The sequence below is a fragment of the Pristis pectinata genome, chromosome 2 (assembly GCF_009764475.1).
Source record: "Pristis pectinata isolate sPriPec2 chromosome 2, sPriPec2.1.pri, whole genome shotgun sequence".
NCBI lineage: Eukaryota > Metazoa > Chordata > Chondrichthyes > Rhinopristiformes > Pristidae > Pristis > Pristis pectinata.
In genome coordinates this window covers 143,954,812-143,978,979 of record NC_067406.1, presented here as the reverse complement: position 1 = coordinate 143,978,979, position 24,168 = coordinate 143,954,812, and the positions used below count along the sequence as shown (strand labels likewise).

The 24,168-nt window shown below is 53.8% G+C and overlaps 1 protein-coding gene across 1 annotated transcript in view; it reads right to left on the bottom strand.

Annotated features, from left to right (window-relative positions):
* Nucleotides 1-24,168, bottom strand: part of LOC127586907 (nuclear factor NF-kappa-B p105 subunit-like) — a 90,868-nt gene that overhangs the window by 42,670 nt on the left and 24,030 nt on the right. The window contains exons 3-8 of the mRNA XM_052044938.1: nucleotides 17,781-17,871; nucleotides 15,703-15,743; nucleotides 10,248-10,346; nucleotides 4,764-4,915; nucleotides 2,294-2,457; nucleotides 2,014-2,172 (exon numbers count right to left, since the gene is read on the bottom strand). Coding sequence (XP_051900898.1) covers nucleotides 2,014-2,172; nucleotides 2,294-2,457; nucleotides 4,764-4,915; nucleotides 10,248-10,346; nucleotides 15,703-15,743; nucleotides 17,781-17,871 — 706 coding nt within the window. The remainder of the gene's footprint in view (nucleotides 1-2,013; nucleotides 2,173-2,293; nucleotides 2,458-4,763; nucleotides 4,916-10,247; nucleotides 10,347-15,702; nucleotides 15,744-17,780; nucleotides 17,872-24,168) is intronic.

The window sequence follows — 24,168 nt, the reverse complement described above, 5'->3', positions numbered from 1 at the left end:
CAGAACTGAACACAATACTCCAAGTGTGGTCTAACCAGAGTTCTATAGAGCTGCAACATCACCTCGCGGATCTTGAACTCAATCCCCAACTAATGAAGGCCAACACACCATATGCCTTCTTAACCACCCTGTCAACTTGCGCGGCAACTTTGAGGGATCCATGGATGTGGACCCCAAGATCCCTCTGTTCCTCCACACTGCTCAGAATCCTGCCATTATCCTTGTATTCTGCCTTCATGTTCGATATCCCGAAGTGTATCACTTCACTTTTCCAGGTTGAGCTCCATCTGCCACTTCTCCGCCTAACTCTGCGTCCTGTCTATATCCTGTTGTAACCTAAAACAACCTTCTACACTATCCACAACACCACCAACCTTCGTGTCATCAGCAAACTTAGTGACCCACCCTTCCACATCCTCATGCAAGTCATTTATAAAAATCACAAAGAGCAGGGGTCCCAGAACAGATGCCTGTGGAACACCACTGGTCACTGACCTCCAGTCAGAATGTGCTCCATCTACAACCACCCTCTGTCTTCTGTGGGTGAGCCAATTCTGAATCCACACAGCCAAGTCTCCCTGTATCCCATGCCCCGTTGTGCTTTTGTTCTAATTGTGTTTGTTCTTGTAAAAATGGTGTACAATTTGTTTTTCTTGTGAATGTTGTGTCTCTGATGCTCTGTGCCTGTGATATTGCAACCTACAGCCCACCACCACCCATCCACTGCCCACACCACCCCCACTGCCCCTACAGACCACCACCACCCCCCCACTGCCCTCACCACCCCTACTGCGCCTACAGACCACCCCCACTGCCTCTACAACCCACCACTGCCCCCACCACCCCTGACCCTACAGCCCACCCCCAACTGCCCCTACAGACCACCACCACCCCCCACTGCCCTCACCACCCCCACTGCCCCTACAGACCACCCCCACTGCCCCTACAACCCACCACTGCCCCCCCACTGCCCTCACCACCCTGACCCTACAGCCCACCCCCCACTGCCCACACCACCCCCACTGCCCCTACAGACCACCACCACCCATCCACTGCCCACACCACCCCCACTGCCCCTACAGACCACCCCTACTGCCCCTACAGCCCACCACCACCCCCCCACTGCCCCTACAGACCACCCCCCCACTGCCCCTGCAACCCACCACTGCCGCCCCACTGCCCTCACCACCCCTGCCTCTACAGCCCACCACCCACTTCCCCCACTACCCCTACAGACCACCCCCCACTGCCCCCACTGCCCACACCATCCCCACTGCCCCTACAGACCACCCCTCACTGCCCCTACAGCCCACACCACCCCCTCCACTGCCCCTACAGACCACCATCACCTCCCAACTGCCCTCACCACCCCCACTGCCCCTACAGCCCACCACCACCCCCCCAACTGCCCCCTCCACCCCACTGACCACTGCCCCCAGTGGGAGCACAGCCGGATGCAGCACTGACTGCCCCCAGTCCCCAGAAGTCCGGGCCTGCTGCTAACCTGCGGCGGTGCCACAGTCTCCCGCCCCGGGGTCACTGACTCCCACCCCGGGGCAGTGCCCGGGATCACTGGGAGGTGTTCCCGGGGTCACAGTCTCCCGACCTGGGGCAGCGCCTGGGGTCACTGACTCCCGCCCCGGGGTCACTGACCCCCGCTCCAGAGCAGTGCCCAGGGTCACTGACTCCCACCCGGGGGTCACTGACTCCCGCCCCGGGGCAGTGCCCGATCCACTGGGAGGTGTCGCCGGGGTCACAGTCTCCCGGCCCAGGGCAGTGCTTGGGGTCACAGTGTCCCGGCCCGGGGCAGTGCCCGGGGTCACTGACTCCCAGCCCGGGGCAGTGCCCGGGGTCACTGACTCCCACCTCGCGGCAGTGCCCGGGGTCACTGGGAGGTGTCGCCGGGGTCACAGTGTCCCGGCCCGGGGCAGTGCCCGGGGTCACAGTGTCCTGACGGAGAGAGGTCAGCTGCCCACCCCCACACCCCCCCCCCCACCCCCGAGCTGAACTCACTGCTGTCGTAGATGGGGTCGGAGATGATGGGCTCCAGCTTGCGGGTGAAGCGGCAGCTGCTGTCGGGCAGTAGGGCGGTGAACATGAGGCGCACCACACTCAGGTCCATCTCCTTTGCCTGCTGCACGGACGCACTGTGGATCAGCTCCTTCTCCCGCTCTGTGGACAGGAACATGGGCACGTCACAGCCTCCCCGTCACTCGCTCGGCCCGTCACGCTTCTGCTATCCCTGTCACTGACCGCTCGGCCCGTCGGGGTGCTGCCTTCCCCCATCACTGACCTGTCAGCTCCATCTGGCCGTAGCCCTCACTGTGCCGGTGGTTGAGCTCAGGGTGGATCACCACACCGTTGTCGTAGCCCATCAGGTAGGCCTGGCTCATCCGCTGCTCCAGCGTGCTGGCCACGTTCTTCTTGGTCACGTGGAGGATGCCGAGGTTTGGGAATCTGCAGCGGGAACGGAGGCTGCTGGTCAACGCCGCGGCTGTGCGGGGTTTACAGGCAGAGTGCCAGCTACCGCCCTCCCCTGGACCACCACCCACCCACCCCTTTCCCCGGGATCCCCCTCCCCGGGATTCCCCTTCCCCGGGAACCCTCACCGTCGACTCCCTTCCCCTCCCCAGGACCACCCCCCACCACCCTTCCCCTCCCTGGGACCCCCCTCTCCGGGAACACCCCCCTCCCCCACCACCACCAACTCCCTTCCCCTCCCTCCCCAGTAATTCAGGTGATGAGACAACCGGTGTTTCCTGGGCCCCAAATGAAGCAGCGAGAAAACTAACACCAAGCCTGACAGGACGGGGGAGTTGGAGGAGACCTGTTGAGTTGTATCTAATGATGGGGCAGGCCCAACCGCGTCACTGCCTCCTGCCCTGGGCCCCGGACCTTCACCAGGACACGGAGAGGTTGTGGATGGGAGTTACCAGAACAGCGGGACTCAGGCTTTCAGCAGCCAGACCGACGACGGAGGGGAGATTTAATCCGAGATCCCTCAGGCCCACGACACAGTGAATCAGGAGAAATGGTTTCTGGGGACCAGACACGTGAGAGCAGGGGGTGGGCAGAGGGAGCCCCACCCTCACACTGTGCCTGAAAGGGGTAGCTTCAACAGTGGGGCGGGGGTCTGGGTAGATAGAGAGTGGGGGCGAGGGAGGGTGGTATGAGTGCGGGGGGAGTGGGAGTGGGAGCAGGGGGAGTGCGGGCGAGAGCGGGGGGAGTGGGGAGTGGGAGCGGGGGGAGTGCGGGCGAGAGCGGGGGGAGTGGGGAGTGGGAGCGGGGGGAGTGCGGGCGAGAGCGGGGGGAGGGGGGAGTGGGAGCGGGGGGAGTGCGGGCGAGAGCAGGGGGAGTGGGGAGTGGGAGCGGGGGGAGTGCGGGCGAGAGCGGGGGGAGTGGGGAGTGGGAGCGGGGGGAGTGCGGGCGAGAGCGGGGGGAGTGGGGAGTGGGAGCGGGGGGAGTGGGGAGTGGGAGCGGGGGGAGTGCGGGCGAGAGCGGGGGGAGTGGGAGTGGGAGCGGGGGGAGTGCGGGCGAGAGCGGGGGGAGTGGGGAGTGGGAGCAGGGGGAGTGCGGGCGAGAGCGGGGGGAGTGGGGAGTGGGAGCGGGGGGAGTGCGGGCAAGAGCGGGGGGAGTGGGGAGTGGGAGCGGGGGGAGTGCGGGCGAGAGCGGGGGGAGTGGGGAGTGGGAGCGGGGGGAGTGCGGGCAAGAGCGGGGGGAGTGGGAGTGGGAGCGGGGGGAGTGCGGGCGAGAGCGGGGGGAGTGGGGAGTGGGAGCGGGGGGAGTGGGGAGTGGGAGCGGGGGGAGTGCGGGCGAGAGCAGGGGGAGTGGGGAGTGGGAGCGGGGGGAGTGCGGGCGAGAGCAGGGGGAGTGGGGGGAGTGCGGGCGAGAGCGGGGGGAGTGGGGAGTGGGAGCGGGGGGAGTGCGGGCGAGAGCGGGGGGAGTGGGGAGTGGGAGCGGGGGGAGTGCGGGCAAGAGCGGGGGGAGTGGGAGTGGGAGCGGGGGGGAGTGCGGGCGAGAGCGGGGGGAGTGGGAGCAGGGGGAGTGCGGGCGAGAGCGGGGGGAGTAGGGAGTGGGAGCAGGGGGAGTGCGGGCGAGAGCGGGGGGAGTGGGGAGTGGGAGCGGGGGGAGTGGGGAGTGGGAGCGGGGGGAGTGCGGGCGAGAGCAGGGGGAGTGGGGAGTGGGAGCGGGGTGAGAGCAGGGGGAGAGTGGGGAGTGGGAGCGGGGGGAGTGCGGGCGAGAGCGGGGGGAGTAGGGGTGAGAGCGGGAGGAGGGCAGGAGGAGTGGGGGTGAGACCAAGGGGAGTGGGGGTGAGAATAGGGGTAGTGAGGGGGAGTGGGGGGAAGTGGGGCTGGTTGGAAAACTCCAAAGGGAATCAGCATAGTCAGGATGGGCCGAATGTCTCCTCCACCCCATCAGCTTCAGAGGCAGGAGGACTGGTGGCCCAGAGTGGGGTAAAGGGGGTGGGGAGGAGGGGGTGAGAAGGAGGACTGTGGAGGGGTGAGGGGGAGGGGAGGACAGGGGAGGGGTAAGGAAGGTGAGGAGGAGGGGAAGAGTCAGGAGGGGCTCGGTTACTGAGGACGGGTCCATCTGTGGGTTTTTTTCCTGGGGGTGAGGGGGGATGATGTAGGGGGTGGGGGTGAAGGGTGCGGAGGGTGTGGGGGGTGATGAAGGATTGTGTGGTGCAGGGGGAACCTCTGACCGTCCACCGTCCACACCCTCAGGGTAAGGAGGCATCCCGCAGCACCGGAGCGAGGACTCACGTGGATGTCATCTCCTTGGGGCCGATCTGGACCAGACAGATGCCCTTCTCGCACTGTTTGCCCACCAGGCTGTGTGCATGCAGGTGAACCACATCGCGGCCGGCGGTCACCAGCTGAACCACGATCTTGGCATGTCCCACGTAGTTACAGATCTGAACAGGAGGAGAGTCAGTGAACGTGGGCGCAGGGCTGGCGCAGGGCTGCCGGCATTGGTGCAGGGCGGGAAGCAGTGCAGGATGGGCGCAGGATGGACAGCGTGAGCGCAGGGCTGGCGGCATTGGCGCAGGGCGGGTGCAGGGTGGGCACAGGGCTGGCGGCATTGGCGTAGGGCGGGAAGCAGTGCAGGACGGGCACAGGATGGACAGCGTGAGTGCAGGGCTGGTGGCGTTGGTGCAGGGTGGGCAGCGTTGGCGCAAGGCGGGTGGTGTTGGCGCAGGGTAGGTTTAACATCTGAACATTTTATTAACCAACACCAGACTACTTGCCTTCCCTCTCTTTTTACAGCCACTCCCTGTTCCCCCATGTGACCCCTTGCATTCCCTACTGGGAACTGTAGTTCTTTATTATAATTACATAATAACACACAGGCCACCTCTGGGTGCCGGGTTATAGGCCGGGGGGGGGGGGGGGGGGGGGGGAGGGGCAACCTGCCAACCCCCCGGGTCTGGTTCCTGAACCTTAACCCCGACACGAGTTAAGATTTCTTTATTAGTCCCATGTACATCAAAACACACAGTGAAATGCATCTTCTGCGTAGAGTGTTCTGGGGGCAGCCCTCAAGTGTCGCCACATTTCCGGCGCCAACATAGCATGCCCACAACTTCCTAACCCCTACGTCTTTGGAATGTGGGAGGAAATCGGAGCACCCGGAGGAAACCCACATAGACATGGGGAGAACATACAAACTCCTTACAGACAGCGGCGGGAATTGAACCCGGGTCACTGGTGCTGTAATAGTGTTACGCTAACCGCCACACAAGGTTCCCACCTATTTTAGGCTGATCTCCAGGCAGTGACGTCACACCTTGTTCAACGTCACAGAGAAAACTCACAAACTGAAGGCCGTTTGGCCCATCGCCTCCGTGCTGGTTGAGAAGAGCTTCTCACTCTAATCCTTTCAGCCCTGAAGATCAAAACTCTTGGTACAAGGGCGGGGGTCCCTGCATCTTCCACCCACTCAGCAGTGAGCTCCAGAGCCCAGCTCCCACCCCCGGGGGAAGCAATGTCCCCCCCCAACCCCTCGACCAACCACTGCCCCGCCCACACTCTCCGTGAGGCTGAGGGAAGCTGCCGTGACGGAGGAGGTGGGTGTAACGGGCTCCTGTGCAACCTATCCGCGGGGCAGGGTTACATGGGGTAGCTCGACTCATTGGTCTGTCGGTTAATCCACTGTACAGCTGGGGCCGTTCTCACACATAGGATTCCCCACCCAAGGAAAAGCAGGGGTCTGTGCAGGATATCCAGAGGGATCTCACTGAGGGGATCCTGTGCTGTGCAGGCCGACGGTGCACACACTGCCCAGGGGTATGAGGAAGAATCACTGCCGTGTGTGGTGTCGTTTCACAGAGCAGAGCTCGCGGCTGGCCAAACGTGGCCAGAGGACGCTTCACCTTCTGTTGTGGGGTAGGTGGGACCGTTTAATGTCACCACCAGAAGTGGTGGGAGAAAGTTATCGTTAGCGAGCCTCACTGCTGCACACGGCTGTGCTGATAATTGTCCCCTACCCCCTTTAAAAATCACATCAGGGTAATTACAGAACCCAGTCAGCTTTTCATAACTTAGTTTAAGGAAGCCCCGCTCACAGAATGGGGACCTTCCCACATTTCACCAGAAACCACCCTGGGCTCCACCATGCCCAGCTGTGAGTTCTGCACTTCCTGAGTCACCTGCAGTTCCGGGAAGGCTCGGACTGGCTGCTCACAGTCACGTGGCCACATTACGTCACCTGGAAATAACAGGGAATTTCCCACTGACTACAATCCATTGCTCATGAAAATAGGACAGAAGTCAGCAGCCTGAGAAATGTTTGTTTCCAGCTAACTTCACCCACAGACCATGGAAAATGTTATCAGGAGCTGGGCTGTGAAACGATGGCAAGTACAGGAAGGGAACATTGCCTTCAGCAGAGAGGCAGCGATTCCAGTCCAGGACCCCTGGGCTTCACCCCCTGTGGCCACACTGAACCCTCCACTGAACACCCCACGTGAATCCACAGAGATAAAACCAGCAGCTGGATTCAAATTCACTCTGCCCAGTGACCGCCGGACCCCCAGAGAGGTGTAGCATACCCAGAGTTCACTGTCAGGAGAGGAAATCTGCCTTCCTTCCCCACTTTGACCTACACACAGCGACAGACTCTCACCATCTGCCTGACTTTTTCACTGCCCACGGAGACCAGGCAGTGGCTACTAAAAAAAGTCCTCTAGATGCTTTCCAGCGACTGTGCTGAGTCCCTCATTTTCCAGAGGAGACACCAGAGACCAGCAGCTGCTGGAACCCAGAGCATTCTGCTGAGGAACTCAGCGGTTCGAGCAGCATCCGTGGGGGAAGGAATCGTCGATGTTTCGGGTTTGAACCTCACATCGGGAGCGGGTGGGGTGGGGGGTGGTGGTGGGGAGATGGCCGGTAGAGAGGAGGGGAGGGGGCGGGGTGAGACAGGGGCCCGAGGTGACTGGTGGACTGGGGAGGGATGTGAGATGATAGGCAGGTAGTGCATGGAGGGGGTTGGGAGACAGTGGTGGGTGGGTGATTGATGGAGGAGAGAGAGGGGCAGCTGGACCAGGATGGGAGGGGAGTGTGAAGGTGGAGGACATATGAAGATATGTCACCATCTGCCCGTCACCTTACACCCCTCCTCAGTCCCGGACCCATCTCACCCCGCCCCCCTCCCCTCTCTACGGTCATCCCCACCCACCCCCACCACCCCCCACTCCTGTTGGAGAATTCGAAACGTCGACGATTCCTTCCCCCCACAGATGCTGCTTGACCCACTGAGTTCCTCCAACAGATTGTTTGTTGGCTGGTAGTGTAGCGGTTAGCGTAACACTTTACAGCACCAGTGACCCGGGTTCAATTCCGACCGCTGTCTGTAAGGAGTGTGTACGTTCTCCCCGTGTCTGCGTGGGTTTCCTCCGGGTGCTCCAGTTTCCTCCCACATTCCAAAGACGTACGGGTTAGGAAGTTGTGGGCATGCTATGTTGGCGCCGGAAGCGTGGCGACACTTGCGGGCTGCCCCCAGAACACTCTATGCAAAAGATACATTTCACTGTGTGTTTTGACGTACATGTGACTAATAAAGATCTTATCTCATCTTATCCCCTTGTTTTATGTTACAGCACAGTGGCAGACCCTTCGGTCCACCACGTGCATGCTGGCCAACAGTACCCATCCCCACCAAAACCATTTCCCAGCACTCGGCACTTCTACCCCCAGTCTATAATGTTGTGACAGTCTCCGGCTCACCACCCTTGGTGGGAGACTCACAGTCGACCCACCCAAAGGTCCACAAATCCCACCCTCACCCCCTCCTGCTTTGTATGCATCTGAAAACATCGCTCTCTTGGTATCATGGCCCCATCGACACCACACCAGCCAATCAGTGGCCACATCAAATTCATGCCATTGTTACAACCTGAAATTTGAAAACTGATTCAAATGTTTTCAGAAATGGAATTGTTTAAAAAAATCACAACACCAGACCCAGCATTGGCACCGATCTCTGAAGCCTTGCTCAGAGTTCCCCTCGACTACTCTACATATTACTTGGGGGAAGCGTGGAGAATCTGGGTGTTCAGTCACTGGAGTCCAGGGTTGTTCCGTGCAACAGTCCAGGCTAATCACCAACCATGGTCTACACCAACCCCGTTTACCAGCACTTGGTCTGTGGCCTTCTATCCCTTGACAATTCAAGACTGGATCACTCTTTCCTGAACTAGTGATTGTCTCGACATCTCTCTCTCTCTCTCTCTCTCTCTCTCTCTCTCTCTCTCTCTCTCTAAAAGATCCTGGGGGAGAGCAGGTGACTGAACTGACAAAGGACACTTTATTTCTAACAGAACTTACACTGTGTAAAGCAGCATTTCTTACACAGCTTTGCCTAATTCACCTTCAGTAACAAGGAGGAACCCATTGATGTGATGCATTTCAGCTTTCAGAAGGCCTTCGATAAGGCACGGCGCACGGGAGGTTATTAAACAAAATTAGAGTGTGGACTGATGATTGGTTAACTGACAGAAAAGTAAACATAGGAATGAATAGGTGATTTCCAGTTGGAAAGCTGTGCCCCAGAGATCAGTACTGGGTCATCGAGTTAACAACCTGTATCAGTGAATTGGACCAAGTGTAAACACATCCACTGTTCCTGATGGTACTAAACTAAATTGGGTGCCAGTGTGGATTGTGGGGAGGATGCAGAGGGGCTTCAGGGGATATCGACAGGCAAAGTGAAAGGGCGAGGACACCACACGTAAGATATAAGATCAGGTTTCTTTATTAGTCACATGTACATCGAAACACACAGTGAAATGCATCTTTTGCGTAGAGTGTTCTGGGGGCAGCCCGCAAGTGTCGCCACATTTCCGGCGCCAACATAGCATGCCCACAACTTCCTAACCAGTACATCTTTGGAATGTGGGAGGAAACCAGAGCACCCAGAGGAAACCCACGCAGACATGGGGAGAACGTACAAACTCCTTACAGACAGCGGCCGGAATTGAACCTTGGTCACTGGCGCTGTAATCATGTTATGCTAAACAGGCACAGAAGGAAATGGTCCTAACGAGGGCAAAGAGGATTCGTGTAGATGGGCAAGGTCAGCAACCAACCCCTGAAGCAAGCCAAGCCTCTTCCTGACAAAGACCACTTTTGTTCAGGACAGAGCTCAGGAGGAGGAAGTGGTGACCTCGACTCTCTTGGCATCACTGTGGGAGCGAGGGCGGCAGACCCATCACCCGAAATAATAAAACTAACACAAGCAAATCCCACCGCCTGTAAACCTGGATTGTCTGAACATCACCTTACTCCCCAGGTCTGGGTGGTCAACCGTGAGCTCCTGGCTTAAACTTCCTGGCAACATTCTTAAGCTCCAACTAATTTCCTCTTTCACACTTGTTTACCTTGTCAAGAAACATCCTAGCCCCAAAGAGCACATTTGCATTTGTGCTAAATTTAATTTTACTGTCAGATTATTCCACCCACCAGCTACCGACTCACTTTCTCAGCTGAGAAATATCCAGAAAAATAATCTGAAAAGTTCTTTAAATGTTGAGATAATATCATTGAGACAAATTTAAAAATATTAACAGATTCTGTTTGTCTTGGTGATTTTCCACCAATAAATTTGTAAACGTGAACTGCTGATTTATTCTAATCCTTTTGTATTAAAAACCGGGTCACTGGAACTAATGAGATGAGTTTCACAAGTCACTTAAGTTTCATGAGTGAGGATTAAAAACACTTTGCTGGTTTTAACATTCAAATACTGACCTTAACAGTGGGGTAGGTCTTCTTGTTTTTCTCACTGGAAGCCCCAGGTAATCCTCCGTGTGACGGACCTTCACATCCGTAGCGGAAACGGAATCCTCTCTGAAGAAACAGATCAATGGGGACATGAGCAGAACTCTGCAAGCCACATCTCAGAACAACTTTCTAACATCATTGGAAAAACTTCCGAGGGATGGGATGAATCTGCAATTGGAGGAGTGGAATTGATCAGGGATAGTGAGCATGGCTTTGCTGAAGGGAGGTCCTGTCTGACTTAAGATGCCTGAATTTTGAAAAGGTGACAAAGGTTGCAGTGCAGTTGATGTTGTCTACATGGACTTCAGCAAGGCCTTTGACAAGATAGGCTGGTCCAAAGGTTAACATCCAATGGGAGCCGAGGCAAGTTGGCAAACTGGAGCCAAAATTGAGACACAAGAAATTCTGCAGATGTTGGAATCTGGAGCAACACATGAAGTGCCAGAGGAACTCAGCGGGTCAGGCAGCATCCGTGGAGGGAAATAAACAGTCGACATTTTGGGCCGAGACCCTTCATCAGGACTGGGAAGGAAGAGGGCAGAAGCCAGAATAAGGAGGTGGGGGGAGGGGGAGGAGCACACGCAGTTAGGGGAGAGGTGAGACCAGGTGAGGGGGGGAAGGTAGGTGGGTGGGGGAGGGGGGAGAAGATGTAATAAGCTGAGAGGCGACGGGTAGAAGAGGCAAAGGGCTGAAGAAGAAGGAATCCGGTGGGAGAGGGCAGTGGACCATGGAGTAAAGGGGGGGAGGGAGGGGAGGGGGGGAGATGGGCAGGTCATCAAGGCAGGGGGAAGGGAGCCACAGGAATAAGGGAAGACAAAGGAGTGGGGGGGGGGGGGAGAAAAAGAAGAGGTGGGGTTACCGGAAGTTAGAGAAATGGATGTTGAGGCCGTCAGGTTGGAGACTCCCAAGGCGGAATACGAGGTGTCAGCTTGGGAATAGGAGACAGAGGGCATTGATAGAAGGTGGGTTTAGTGATTAGAAACCTATGAGCAGCAGTGTACCTCAGGATCGGAGCGGCGACTCTCAGTGTTTGTTGTACATCAATGATCTGGGTGTGAAGTAGGAGGTACGATTCGAAGACTGGTGGTGTTGTCAATAGGGAGGAGGGAAGAATGATATTGATCAGTTAGTGAGATGGGCAGGGGAATGGCGGATGGAATTTAAACGTGGACAACGTGAGGTGTTACGTTTAATAAGACAGGACTATACGGTGAATAGTGGGACCCCAGGGAGTACTGAGGAACAAAGGGGCCTTGATGTACAGGTCCAAAGATTCCTGAAGGCAGCAGCATAGACGGATGTACGGGATTCCCACCTTCAGTAGCTGGGGCGTAAGAGCAGGGAGGTTCAGGAACAACATGGCTGGAGTACAGTCTGCTCTGTCACACCGTAGCAAGGATGTGACTACCAGAGAGGGTGTAGAGGAGATTTACCAGTAACGTTGGCTGGGATGGAGCCTTGCAGTTAAGAGGGGAGACTGCAGAGGCTGGGATTTGATTACCCTGGAGCAGCGGAGAGGTGTACAGAACTGTGAGGGACATAGATAGGGCAGACAGTAGGGAAGGTCGAAGGGAAGGGGTAGACGTGGAGGGGACCCAAGGAGGAGATGGACATTGTCATCTGACAGAGGTTTCACTAGCTGCCCAGTTCTCTTTCTCAGCTCTCAGGTACCCAGCCAGGAGGGTCCTCTAGCCAGGAACCCAACCTTTAAACAAAGGGTCTTATCAACTTCCTGCCACCTTCTTGAGGTTTATGACTTGGATGAGGATGTGGAAGGGTGCACAGAGGTGTGGGAGTTTGCAGATAACATGAAGGTTGGACGTGTTGTGGATGGTGTAGGTCACAATGGGACATTGATAGGATGCAGAGCTGGGCAGAGAAGTGGCAGATGGAGTTCAATCTGGAAAAGTGTGAAGTGATACAGTTTGAAAGAACGAACTTGAAGGCGGAGTACGAGGTTAATGGCAGGATTCTGAGCAGTGTGGAGGAACAGTGGGATCTTGGGAGCCAAGTCCATAGATCCCTCAAGGTTGCCGCGCAAGTTGATAGGGTGGTTCAGAAGGCGTATGGCGTGTTGGACTTCATTAGCCAGGGGATTGAGTTCAAGAGCTGTGAGGTGATGTTGCAGCTCTATAACACTCTGGTTAGCTCACACTTGGAGCATTGTGTTCAGTTCTGGTCACATTATAGGAAGGATGTGGAAGCTTTAGAGAGGGTGCAGAGGAGATTTACCAGGATGCTGCCTGGACTAGAGAACATGTCTTATGAGGATAGGTTGAGTGAGCTAGGGCTTTTCTCCTTGGAGCGACGCAGGATGAGAGGTGACTTTATAGAGGTGTACAAGATTATGAGGGGCATAGATAGAGTGGACAGTCAGCACCTTTTCCCCAGGGCGGCAATGACCAATACCAGAGGACATCCGTTTAAGGTGAGTGGAGGAATGTTCAGGGGAGATATCAGAGGTAGGTTTTTACACAGAGAGTGGTGGGTGCCTGGAACACACTGCCGGGGGTGGTGGAAGCTGATTCAATGGGAAAGTTGAAGAGTCTTTTAGACAGGCACATGGATGTAAGAAAAATGGAGGGTTATGGGCTGTGTAGGAGGGAAGGGTTAGATTGATCAGTAAGTGTTTATATAGGTCAGCACAACATAGTGGGCTGAAGGGCCTGTACTGTGCTGTACTGTTCTATGTTCCATGATCTATGTCACACTAAGGTTGTGCGCTGGTGGCGGAACTGGAAGCATCTGTCTGAGGCAGCTCTTGGGACATCTTGTCCCAAACAGAGAATCCTGATGGAACTGAGACAGAGGTAGGGAGGGGACGGGGGAGGGGAGGAGGGGACGGGAAGGGGGGTGGGGGTAGGGAGGGCGGAGGTGGGGGAGAGTGAGGAGGGGATGGGGAGAGGAGGCAGGGTAGGGAGGGAGGAGGGGGGTAGATGGTGGGGGATGGGGGAGGGGTTGGGGGTAGGGAGGGAGGGAGGGGGTGGGGGCAGGGGGGAGGGTTGATAGGTGCTGTGTTAATGAGAAGCGAAAGCTGTAAAGGCATGAGATAAACATCTGGAGACATGGGCATGGACGGCACTGCTGACATTTTGTTACACGTTAACTTCCTTCCTACTGTGGATGTTTGTCAGAACTACAAGCCCAATGTCTCGAAAAGGCTGTCATTTACTGACACTGCAAAGCTAACATCAAGGACTTGTGGTTACCTTGTGGTTGTGAATGATCGAAGAGGGCTGGCTCAACTTTAAAAACGTGAGCAACTTCAAAAAAAATTGTTACCAAGAAGTTTGTGAATAACAACTGGTTCAGTTATCACTCTCCATCTCAGAACGGTGTCAGTGAGGCAGACTCAGCAGCCGTAAACACAGGCAGACGCAAACACAGGCAGACGCAGTGACAGCTTGGCTAGTGCCGGAGCAACAACTTACCCGCTCTTACGCGGTGAGATTGCAGCAACTGGGCATCCCTCCAGCATCAGTCAGAGAGCAGCCAGTTCTGGCAAAGATGAGGAAGGAGCCAGCAACTTGTCCTCTTTATATGAAGGCAGGAGGTTTGTTAATTGCTGCTGGTTCCTCTGATTCCCATAACCTGGATTCCCTCTTTGGACCAAGCCAGGGATTTTCCAACTGTGCCAACTTAGAAATATCCATCAAAGATTCACCTCCTGACCTCAGGATATTCCCGTGGATACAGTTCCTCGTGGTTGGATATCTAACAGCTGAGGCTAAGAGCAAGGTTCAGCTCATTAACTAAATGCTCCAGATGTGCGCCTGATCCCAGGCTCCCTCTGGCCAGATGTGCCGGACTGCTCCTTGCCCGATTCCCAGTCCTGAGAGGGAAGGACAACCGTGTCCCGTTGTCACACAGCCTGGTGGACACCGTGTCCCATTGTCACACAGCCTGGTGGACACCGCGTCCCGTTGTCACACAGCCTGGTGGATACCGCGTCCCGTTGTCACACAGCCTGGTGGACACCGTGTCTCGTTGTCACACAGCCTGGTGGACACCGCGTCTCGTTGTCCCTCTTGCTCCCTCGACACTTCAATAATCTTTCTCAAAGAAACATCTAAAGTCCCTGTACAATAGTTCATAGCCTAGAAGGCAGGATCACAGAACACAGGAAGAGACCATTCAGTCCATCGAGTGTGTGCTGACCCTCCCCTGCTCTCTTCCCACAACATTCTCCGTTCACGTGTTTCTACCACAGCTGCAACTTTTCCTCAGGTCACTTCATTTTCTCCTCCTTCATTGTACACCCGTGACCTCTCGACCCCTCCGCCAGTGGGAGCAACCGCCCACTGTCAAACTGGCGTAACAAGCAATCTGCAGGAGGAACAGTGGCTCTTTCCCCACAGATGCTGCCCAACCAGCTGAGTTCCTCCCGCAGATTGTGCGTTGCTCCAGATTCCAGCGTCTTTAGTCTCCCGTGTCGCTATCAAAGCAGCATGGGCAGCACAGGTATGATGGGCCGAAGGGCTTTTTCCTGTGCTCTATGTCCTACCCACTCTCTCCAGACCACCCAACATTTAACCTATTTCTATCTCCCCTTGGCCTTCTCTTCCCAAAGGAAAACAGACCAAGCCTCTCTAAACCATCCTGTAACTGCAGCCCCTCATCCCAGGAGTCCTTCCCATGAACCTTTTGCTGGACTCGCTTCAACATCTTCACATCGTTCCCAAAACAAGGTGCCAGAATTGAACATAATACTCCACATGAGGCAGGACCAGTGTTCTATCGAGGTTCAGCATGACTGCCCTGCTTTTGCACTCTGCGCCTCGACTGATAGCCCAGGATTGTCTTGGCTGCATTAATCACTTTCTCAACCGGCCCTGGCACTTTCACTTACGCACACCTGCCGTCAGCTCTCCTGCATTCTACGTTGCCTTTCCTCATTTGTTTTACCCAAATGCAGCAGCTCACATTCCTCTGCATTGAATTCCATCCGGCAGAGGTCTGCCTGTTTCACCCACAGACACCAGGTTTGATGCTCAGCTGTGCTGCTGTAATCCACCACAATCCTCCCGGGGTTCTAGTGAACCCAGTCCCCAAGGCTCAACGTCCCTCCCAACGGGAAGGCCCGGAGGTGGGCACGACTCCCGCTGGGACCAGATGTTATTCACAAACTTCCTGGGAATGATTTTTAACAAATGTCTCCACAGTTTTAAAGGTGAACCAGTCTGATATGATCATCATGGGACTGCACTGGGGGAGGGGGAGGGGGGACTGCACTGGGGGAGGGGGAGGTGGAGGGACGACCACACTGGGGGGGGAGGGGAGGGGGAGAGGGGGACCAAGGTGGGGAGGGGATTCCCACTGGGGGTAGGGGGGAATCTGTCACAAAGCTGTCCCCACCGGCAGAGCTCCTGCCCGCGGTGTGGGTGACCCGGGGACACCGCGCACCCACCGAGATCTCTCATACCTGTTTGGGCTGCTCGAGGATCTGCAGGTAAGGTCCATCGGCTGGAAGGAAAGAGACTCCAGTGATTACCGCAGCCCAACACACACTCACAGGAAGTACAGCTCACGCAGCAGACTGGAACTGGAGAACAGAACTGCCACTGGAAAACCCCTTTGCCAACAGGGGAAATCACTCAAAACAGCAAAATATACCGAATACTGGAAACGCTGGAAACAGTCAGCGGGTCCGATCCGGCAGCAGATCTCTGACTGGCAACACTCACTCCATCCCTCTCTCCATTCACCGCACCTGCTGAGTGTCCCCCACTGTTTCTGTGTTTCACTTTAATGAATGATTTGCTCCCTCAGGATGGAGACCACCAAACCATTTCTATGTGGAGCACGGTGTGAAAACAGCCCTCCAAAACAAGCTGCATTCCTCCTGATTACATTCCCGGAGGAAACTCTGACCCTGCGGGTGACAGTCTGCACAATGCACTTGTTCATCTGATTCCATTTGTATCACAGGCAACAGCTCCCACAACCCAGTGGAACAGAGTGCTTTCCAACTCAACTCCTGGCCTTTGTGGCACAGTTACACAGGGTCACAGTGTTGCCAGTCCACTTATCACCCTCAGTTTTGTCTGTGCTTTAGCTGAGGTCTGTGACGTGATGAGTTTAATTTACTGAGAGTTTACAGAGCAGTCACGGCTGATGGAATGTTTGGGATTGGGTGGTGGCATCGTCCACAATTACACCGCCCACCGCCCCTGTACCAGACACAGAGGCTCAAGAACTATCTGGGCTGGACAGCAGAGGAGTTGGAATCGGAATTGGTTTATTATTGTCATTTGTACCAAGCTGCATTGAAACACTTGTCTGGCCGACTGTCCGTAGGTCAAAGGCTAAAGAAGCAGAGAGAGACAGCAGAGATGGAGCAAATCCCGGGCTCCAGGCCCGGTGGCAGAGAGGTGAACCGGACATTGTGGGCACATGGAGAGGGGCGAGGGGGGAGGAGGGGCGCGAGGGGGAAGGGGAGGAGGAGGGGGATGAGGAGGGCAGAGGGGGTGACCCACCCCGTCACTGACCCACCCCACAAACTACAAAATCCACAACGTTCTGCGGTTTGGAGGTTCATTGTCCAACCCAAGCCCTCTCTCAGGAATGCCCAATCCCACCAGAACACCGATCAGCCTGGTGTCACGGAACGTAGGTCACCCAGTCATCCATCTGAAACCATCCAGCCAGTCCCACGGCACAGGAACAGGCCCTTCACCCCAACACCCCATGGTAACCCTCAAACGCTCATCCCATTTTCCAATGTTGGTCTGCAGCCTTTCCTGTGTTGCCGATTCAAGTGCCATCCAGATACTTGTCAAACGTTGTGAGAATCTCTGCATCAGGCTGTGAGTTCCAGATCCCAACCACCCTGCAGGAACACGCAGTTGAACTTGAGAGTAAACCTTCCCTCATACAATTCAGCACAGACAGTCCCATCGTGTCTCAGAGCTTTGTGGACTGAGTCACCACTCTGAACCTCAATCTAATTTTCCACAGTGGAAATATTTAGTGAAGTTTCAGTGAAACCTCAGACAGGAAGCAGCTGGGTGGACTTTGAACAAATCCAGGTCTTCGATTTGTCTGAAGGAGAAGATGAGAAAGTGAAAATTTCAGAAGTTTCCAAAACTCGTGCAGTTCCATGGACACGTGGACAGTGAGCGGCAAAGTCCAGACTCGGCAGAAAGTTAGTGCTGGAAATCTGATGGCAAGGAGGGAGGAAGGGAGGGAGGAAGGGATGGAGGAAGGGAGGGAGGGAGGGAGGAAGGGAGGGAGGAGGGGGTGAAGAGGCAGGCAGAGAGAGAGGGAGTGTGAGAGAGACAGATAGAGTAAAACAGAGAGTGAGAGAGAACAAGTGGCACAGGTTGAAGCCACGTTCACTAAAGCTCCTGGATGGTCAGAGGAGATGGAGAAATGGATTTTAAGGCTTCCACTGGGGAGGGGTGGGGGAGTCTGATGTCCTTTAATACTTGCTAACGCCTGACGTTGCACCATTGCCAGAGCACTGCTTCTCACTGAGTCGGACTGCGCCGAGACACTCACGTGTGTGGAGGGGTGAGTCTGTGGGACCACTGGCGGGGTTGAACATCACTCCGGGGAGATCCAATGCTGTGTAGTCATCGATGTTGTAGATCTGCACGGGGTAACGAGGACAAAGGAATTAACTGAGGGGAGCGGGAGCTGCCGTCACTTCCACCCGCACCCTAGGAGAGAAATCCTGGGATCACAGGCGAGGATAATGTCAAACAGCACCAAGCAAAGCAATGGTCACATCTGGATCCCCCCACCGTTCCCCACACCTGGATCTCGGTTCTTCCCCAAGAAGAAACGTCCTTTCCCTTGACATCAAGACCCCCCTCTCTCTTCTAAACCCCGGCCGGTCCAAGCCCAGCCCGGCCCGGCCCGGCCCAACTTTCATCAGACAACCCGCTCATTCCTGGCATTCATCGAGTAAACGGGAATTGCTTCCAACAACTTCCCCGCTTTTATTAAGTATGACCAGTCGGGAACACAGTCCAGACTTGGTTTCACCGAGCCCCGTCCAACTGAAGCTTCGCCCCTATTTGGTATTCAATTCCCCGTCTCCAAACATCCGTGTGGTTCCGAATTCCTCGCTGTCCTCACACACCGGCCGCTTGTGAAGCGCAGACACCAGCAGTCCCGCCCCTCCCTGCTCAGGTAACTGCCCCCGACACAAGGGAGAATTTCACATTTGCCACTCTTGGCCCACTCCCCACACCCCACTCCCCACCCACACCCCATACACACCCCACACCCACTCCCCACCCACCCCACACCCACTCCCCACCCACCCCACACCCACTTCCTCTCCCCACCCACCCACACCCACTTCCTGCGAGCCAGCCAATCATTGATCAATGCCAATGGTTACCTCCTAAATCCTGAGATGTTATTTTCCACAATAACTTTTCCTGAGGCCTCTGTATAACTGGAAACCTGCAGAGAGTTGTGGACACAGCCCAGCGCATCACGGAAACCAGCCTCCCCTCCTTGGACTCTGTCTTTCTCTCTCGCTGCCTTGGTGAAGCAGCCAGCATAATCAGAGACCCCACCCACCCGGGTCATTCTCTCTTCTCTCCTCTCCCATCGGGTAGAAGATACAGGGGCCTGAGGGCACGTACCACCAGACAAGGACAGCTTCTATCCCACAGTCATAAGACTATTGATCAGTTCCCTAGTACGATAAGATGGACTTTTGACCTCACAATCTCCCTTGTTGTGACTTTGCATCTTATTGTCTGCCTGCACTGCACTTTCTCTGTAACTGTGACACTTTACTCTGCATTCTGTTATTGCTTTACCTTGTACTACCTCAATGCACTGTGTAATGAATTGACCTGTATGATCGGTGTGCAAGACAAGTTTTTCACTGTACCTCAGTACAAGTGACAATAATAAACCAACACCGATACCAATAGCAATTCCACTTTGCACAAAGCCAAACACGAGTTCCCTTTCACAAAGCTACGTTGATAAACAAATTGGAAGAGAGCGGCTCAGGTAAATGTGTGGCCTCGAGAAAACAAGGCTGGCGGAATAATAACAGCAAAGAAAGAAATGGCAGATAGAACACAGAAACATAAAAAACCTACAGCACAGTTCAGGCCCTTCGGCCCACAAAGCTGTGCCGAACATGTCCCTACCCTAGAAATTACTAGGCTTACCCATAGCCCTCTATTTTCCTCAGCTCCACGTACCTGTCTAACAGTCTCTTGAAAGACTCTGTCGCATCTGCCTCCACCACCGTTTCTGGCAGCCCATTCCACACACTCACCACTCTGAGTAAAAAACTTACCCCTGACATCTCCTCTGTATCTACTCCCCAGCACCTTAAACCTATGTCCTCTTGTGGCCACCAATTCAGCCCTGGGGAAAAGCCTCTGACTATCTACCCGATCAATACCTCTCATCATCTTATACACCTCTATCAGGTCCCCCCCATCCTCCGTCGCTCCGAGGAGATAAGGCCGAGTTCCCTCAACCTGCTTTCATAAGGCATGCTCCACATTCCAGGCAGCATCCTTGTAAATCTCCTCTGCACCCTCTCTATGGCTTCCACATCCTTCCTGTAGTGAGGCGACCAGAACTGAGCACAGTCAAGTGGGCTCTGACCAGGGACCTATATAGCTGCAACAATACCTCCCGGCTCCTAAATTCAATTCCCCGATTGATGAAGGACAATACACCATATGCCTTCTTAACCACAGAGTCAACCTGAGCAGCCGGTTTGAGCGTCCTATGGACTTGGACCCCAAGATCCCTCTGATCCTCCACACTGCCAAGAGTCCTACCATTAAGACTATATTCCGCCAACATATTTGACCTACCAAAATGAACCACTTCATACTTATCTGGGTTGAACTGCATCTGCCACTTCTCAGCCCAACTCTGCATCCTATCTATGTCCCTCTGTAATCTCTGACTATCTGACTCCAAACTATCCACAACACCCCCAACCTTCGGGTCATCCGCAAACTTACTAACCCACCCCTCCAGTTCCTCATCCAGGTCATTTATAAGAATCACAAAGAGTAAGGGTCCCAGTACAGACCCCTGAGGTACACCACTGGTCACCGACCTCCACTCAGAATACGACCCTTCAACAACCACTCTTTGCCTTCTGTGGGCCAGCCAGTTCTGGATCCACACTGCAATGTCCCCTTGGATCCCATGTCTCCTCACCTTCTCCATAAGCCTCGCATGGGGTACCTTATCAAACGCCTTGCTGAAATCCATATACACTACATCTACTGCTCTCCCTTCATTGATGTGTTTAGTCACATCCTCAAAAAATTCAACAGGCTCGTAAGGCAGGACCTGCCCTTGACAAAGCCATGCTGACTATTCCTAATCATATTATACCTCTCCAAATGTTCATAAATCCTGCCTCTTGGGATCTTCTCCATCAGCTTACCAACCACTGAGGTGAGACTCACTGGTCTATAATTTCCTGGGCTATCCCTACTCCCCTTCTTGAATAAGGGAACAACATCCGCAACCCTCCAATCTTCTGGAGCCTCTCCCATCTCCATTGATGACGCAAAGATCATCTTCAGAGGCTCCGCAATCTCCTCCCTCGCCTGCCACAGTAACCTGGGATACATCTCATCCGGTCCTGGTGACTTATCTAACTTGATGCTTTCCAAAAGTTTCAGCACCACCTCTTTTCTAATATCTACATGCTCAAGCTTTTCAGGCCGCTGCAAGTCCCCACTACAATCTCCCAGATCTTTCTCCGGGGTGAATACTGACGTAAAGTATTCATTAAGTACCTCCGCTATTTCTTCTGGATCCATACACACTTTCCCACTGCTGCACTTGATGGGCCCTATCCTTTCGCATCTCATCCTCTTACTCTTCACATACTTGTAGAACGCCTTGGGGTTTTCCTTCATCCTGCCCGCCAAAGCCTTCTCATGTCCCCTTCTGGCTCTCCTAATCTCTTTCTTAAGTTCCTTCCTTTTAGCCTTGTACTCCTCCAGATCTCTAACATTACCTAGCTCTCTGTACCTTTTGTAAGCTTTTCTTTTCCTTTTGACTAGATTTATTGTAGCCTTTGTACACCATGGTTCCTGTATCCTCTCGTGACTCCCCTGTCTCATTGGAACATGTCTATGCAGAGCTCCACACAAATACCCCCTGAATATTTGCCACATTTCTTCCGTACTTTTCCCAGAGAACATCTGTTCCCAATTTAATCTTCCAATTTCCTGCCTGAGAGCCTCATAATTCCCTTTACTCCAAGTAAACACCTTTCTAGTCTGTCTGTTCCTATCCCTCTCCAGTGCTAACGTAAAGGAGATAGAATTATGATCACTGTCACCAAAATGTTCACCCACTGAGAGATCTGACACCTGACCAGGTTCATTTCCCAATATCAAATCAAGTACAGCCTCTCCTCTTGTAGGTCTATCTACATACTGTGTCAAGAACCCTTCCTGAACACACCTAACAAACTCCACCCCATCTAAACCCCTCACTGTCTGGAGATGCCAATTGATGTTTGGGAAATTAAAATCCCCCATCACAACAACTCTGTTATTCTCACACCTTTCTAGGATCTGCTTCCCTATCTGCTCCTCAATAACCCTGTCACTATTGGGCAGCCTATAAAAAACACCCAGCACCGTTATCGACCCCTTCCTGTTCCTAACCTCCACCCACAGAGACTCCGTCGACAATCCCTCCACAACGTCCACCTTTTCCACAGCCGTGACACTATCTCTGATCAACAGTGCCACTCCCCCACCTCTCTTGCCTCCCTCCCTGTCCTTCCTGAAACATCTAAAACCCGGCACTTGAATCAACCATTCCAGCCCCGGAGCCATCCAAGTCTCCGTAATGGCTACCACATCATAGCTCCAGGTATCGATCCAAGCTCTAAGCTCATCCGCCTTGTTCACAACACTCCTTGCATTAAAATAGACACATCTCAAGCCTGTCTGAACACGTCCCTTCTCTATCACCTGCCTATGGTACTTACTCCTAGCCTCCTCTATTTGAGAGCCAAACGCATCTTCCCCAGTCTCTCCAGTACGGATCCCACCCCCCAACAATTCTGTTGAATAAATTTTTTGCATCAGGACCTCACTGTGGAAGACATTGCTAAAATCCCATATGTATCAAATAATACGGTAAAACTTACAAAAAACCCAACTACAAGGGATAAAGTATTGGAGAAAGTAAATGGGGCTAAAGGCTCGTAAGTTGCCCAGACCTGATGGACTGCACACTTGGGATTTAAAGGAAGTGGCTGCAGAGGCAGTGGACCCTTTGGTTGAAATGTTTCAGAACTTGTCTAAGTGGAGGAAGGTATCAGAAGATTGGGAAACGGCCAGTGTCACCCCACCCCCCCACCAATTCAAAAAAGGAGAAAGGCCAATTAGTTTAACAGCCATTATTGGCAAGGTACTAGAGTCAATAATCAGAGGAAATGGCTCATCACTGAAGAAGGCTGGAGACAAGGACTGCAGATGCTGGAATCTGGATGAAAAACACGACGATGCTGGAGGAACTCAGCAGCCAGGCAGCGTCCATGAGGTCCCCCCTATACACTGGCCTTCCCCTTTTCTATCTTCAAGTCCGGAAGAAGGGTCCTGACCCGAAACGTTGACCGCCTGCTTTTCTCCATGGATGCTGCCTGGCCTGCTGAGTTCCTCCAGCATCATCGTGTTTTTCATTTAAGAAAGCTAATTAAATCTAGTCAACATGGTAAGGTAAATGTTGCTTGACAAATTTGCTCAAAGTCTTTGAGGATGTGACAGCAGGAGTTGATAGAGGGAGACCTGTGGATGTAGTGTATTTAGATTTCCAAAAGGCAGTTGACAAGATGCCACATAAGATGCTTTTGCATAAATTAAAAGCCAATGGAATCAGAGGTAGTTTGTTACAATGAATTGAAAACTGGCTGCCACATAGAAAGCAGACTTAGAACAAATGAGTTCTTCTCAGACTGGAAGGAGTGGAGTACCGTGAGATTAATTGCTCACCATTTACATGAATGACCTGTAGGAAGGAACAGCGTATAAAGCTTCCAAGTTGCCAGTGATACAAAAATAGGCGGAAGGGCATGTTGTGATAAGGATACTGTGATTCTGCAATGGGATAGGGCGAGAGTGAGTGAGTGGGTGAAAATCAGGCAAATGAAGTTTAATGGGGGAAGTGAGAGCTCAGACACTTTGGTAAGAGAAATCAAAAGGCAGATTATTATCTGAATGGAGAGTGATTGTATGTGAGTGAAGTACAGAGGGATTTAGGTGTTCTATTGCATGAATCACAAACAGCTAGCAGTGTTTAGTTAAGAAGGCAAACAGCATTTTGGCCTTCATTGCAAATGGGTTGGAATATAAAAAAATTGAGAGGTTTTGTTGCAATTGTACAGGGTGTTGGTGAGGCCTCACCTGGAATACTATGTACAGTTTGTACAGTTTTGGTCCCTTTACCCAAAAAAAAGATATTGTAGCATGGAGACTGTCCAAAGGAGAGTCACCAGGGTAATTCCTGGGATGAGGGGGTTGTCCTATCGGGAGAGGCTGGACAGCTTGTGTCTGTGTTCCTTGGAGTTTAGGGGTCATCTTATTCCAACATAGAAGATCCTAAGGGGACTTGACAGAGGGATTGAGGGATGTTTCACCAGGGGGAGAGTCTCAACCAAGGGGACATAACCACAAGATAAGGGACCGGTCATTTTAAACTGAGATGTGTAGAAATTTCTCCTCTCAGTGGTGAATCTCTGGAATTCTCTGCCCCTGAGGGGGTGGCAGTTGGTTCTTAGAAGTATTTAAAGAGGAGGTGGATAAATATTTGATAGATCAAGGAACAGAGGGGTGTGGGGAAATGGCACAGAAGAGGAGTTGAGGCCAGAATACATCAGCCAGGGTTGTGTTAAATGGAGGGGCAGACGACCGAC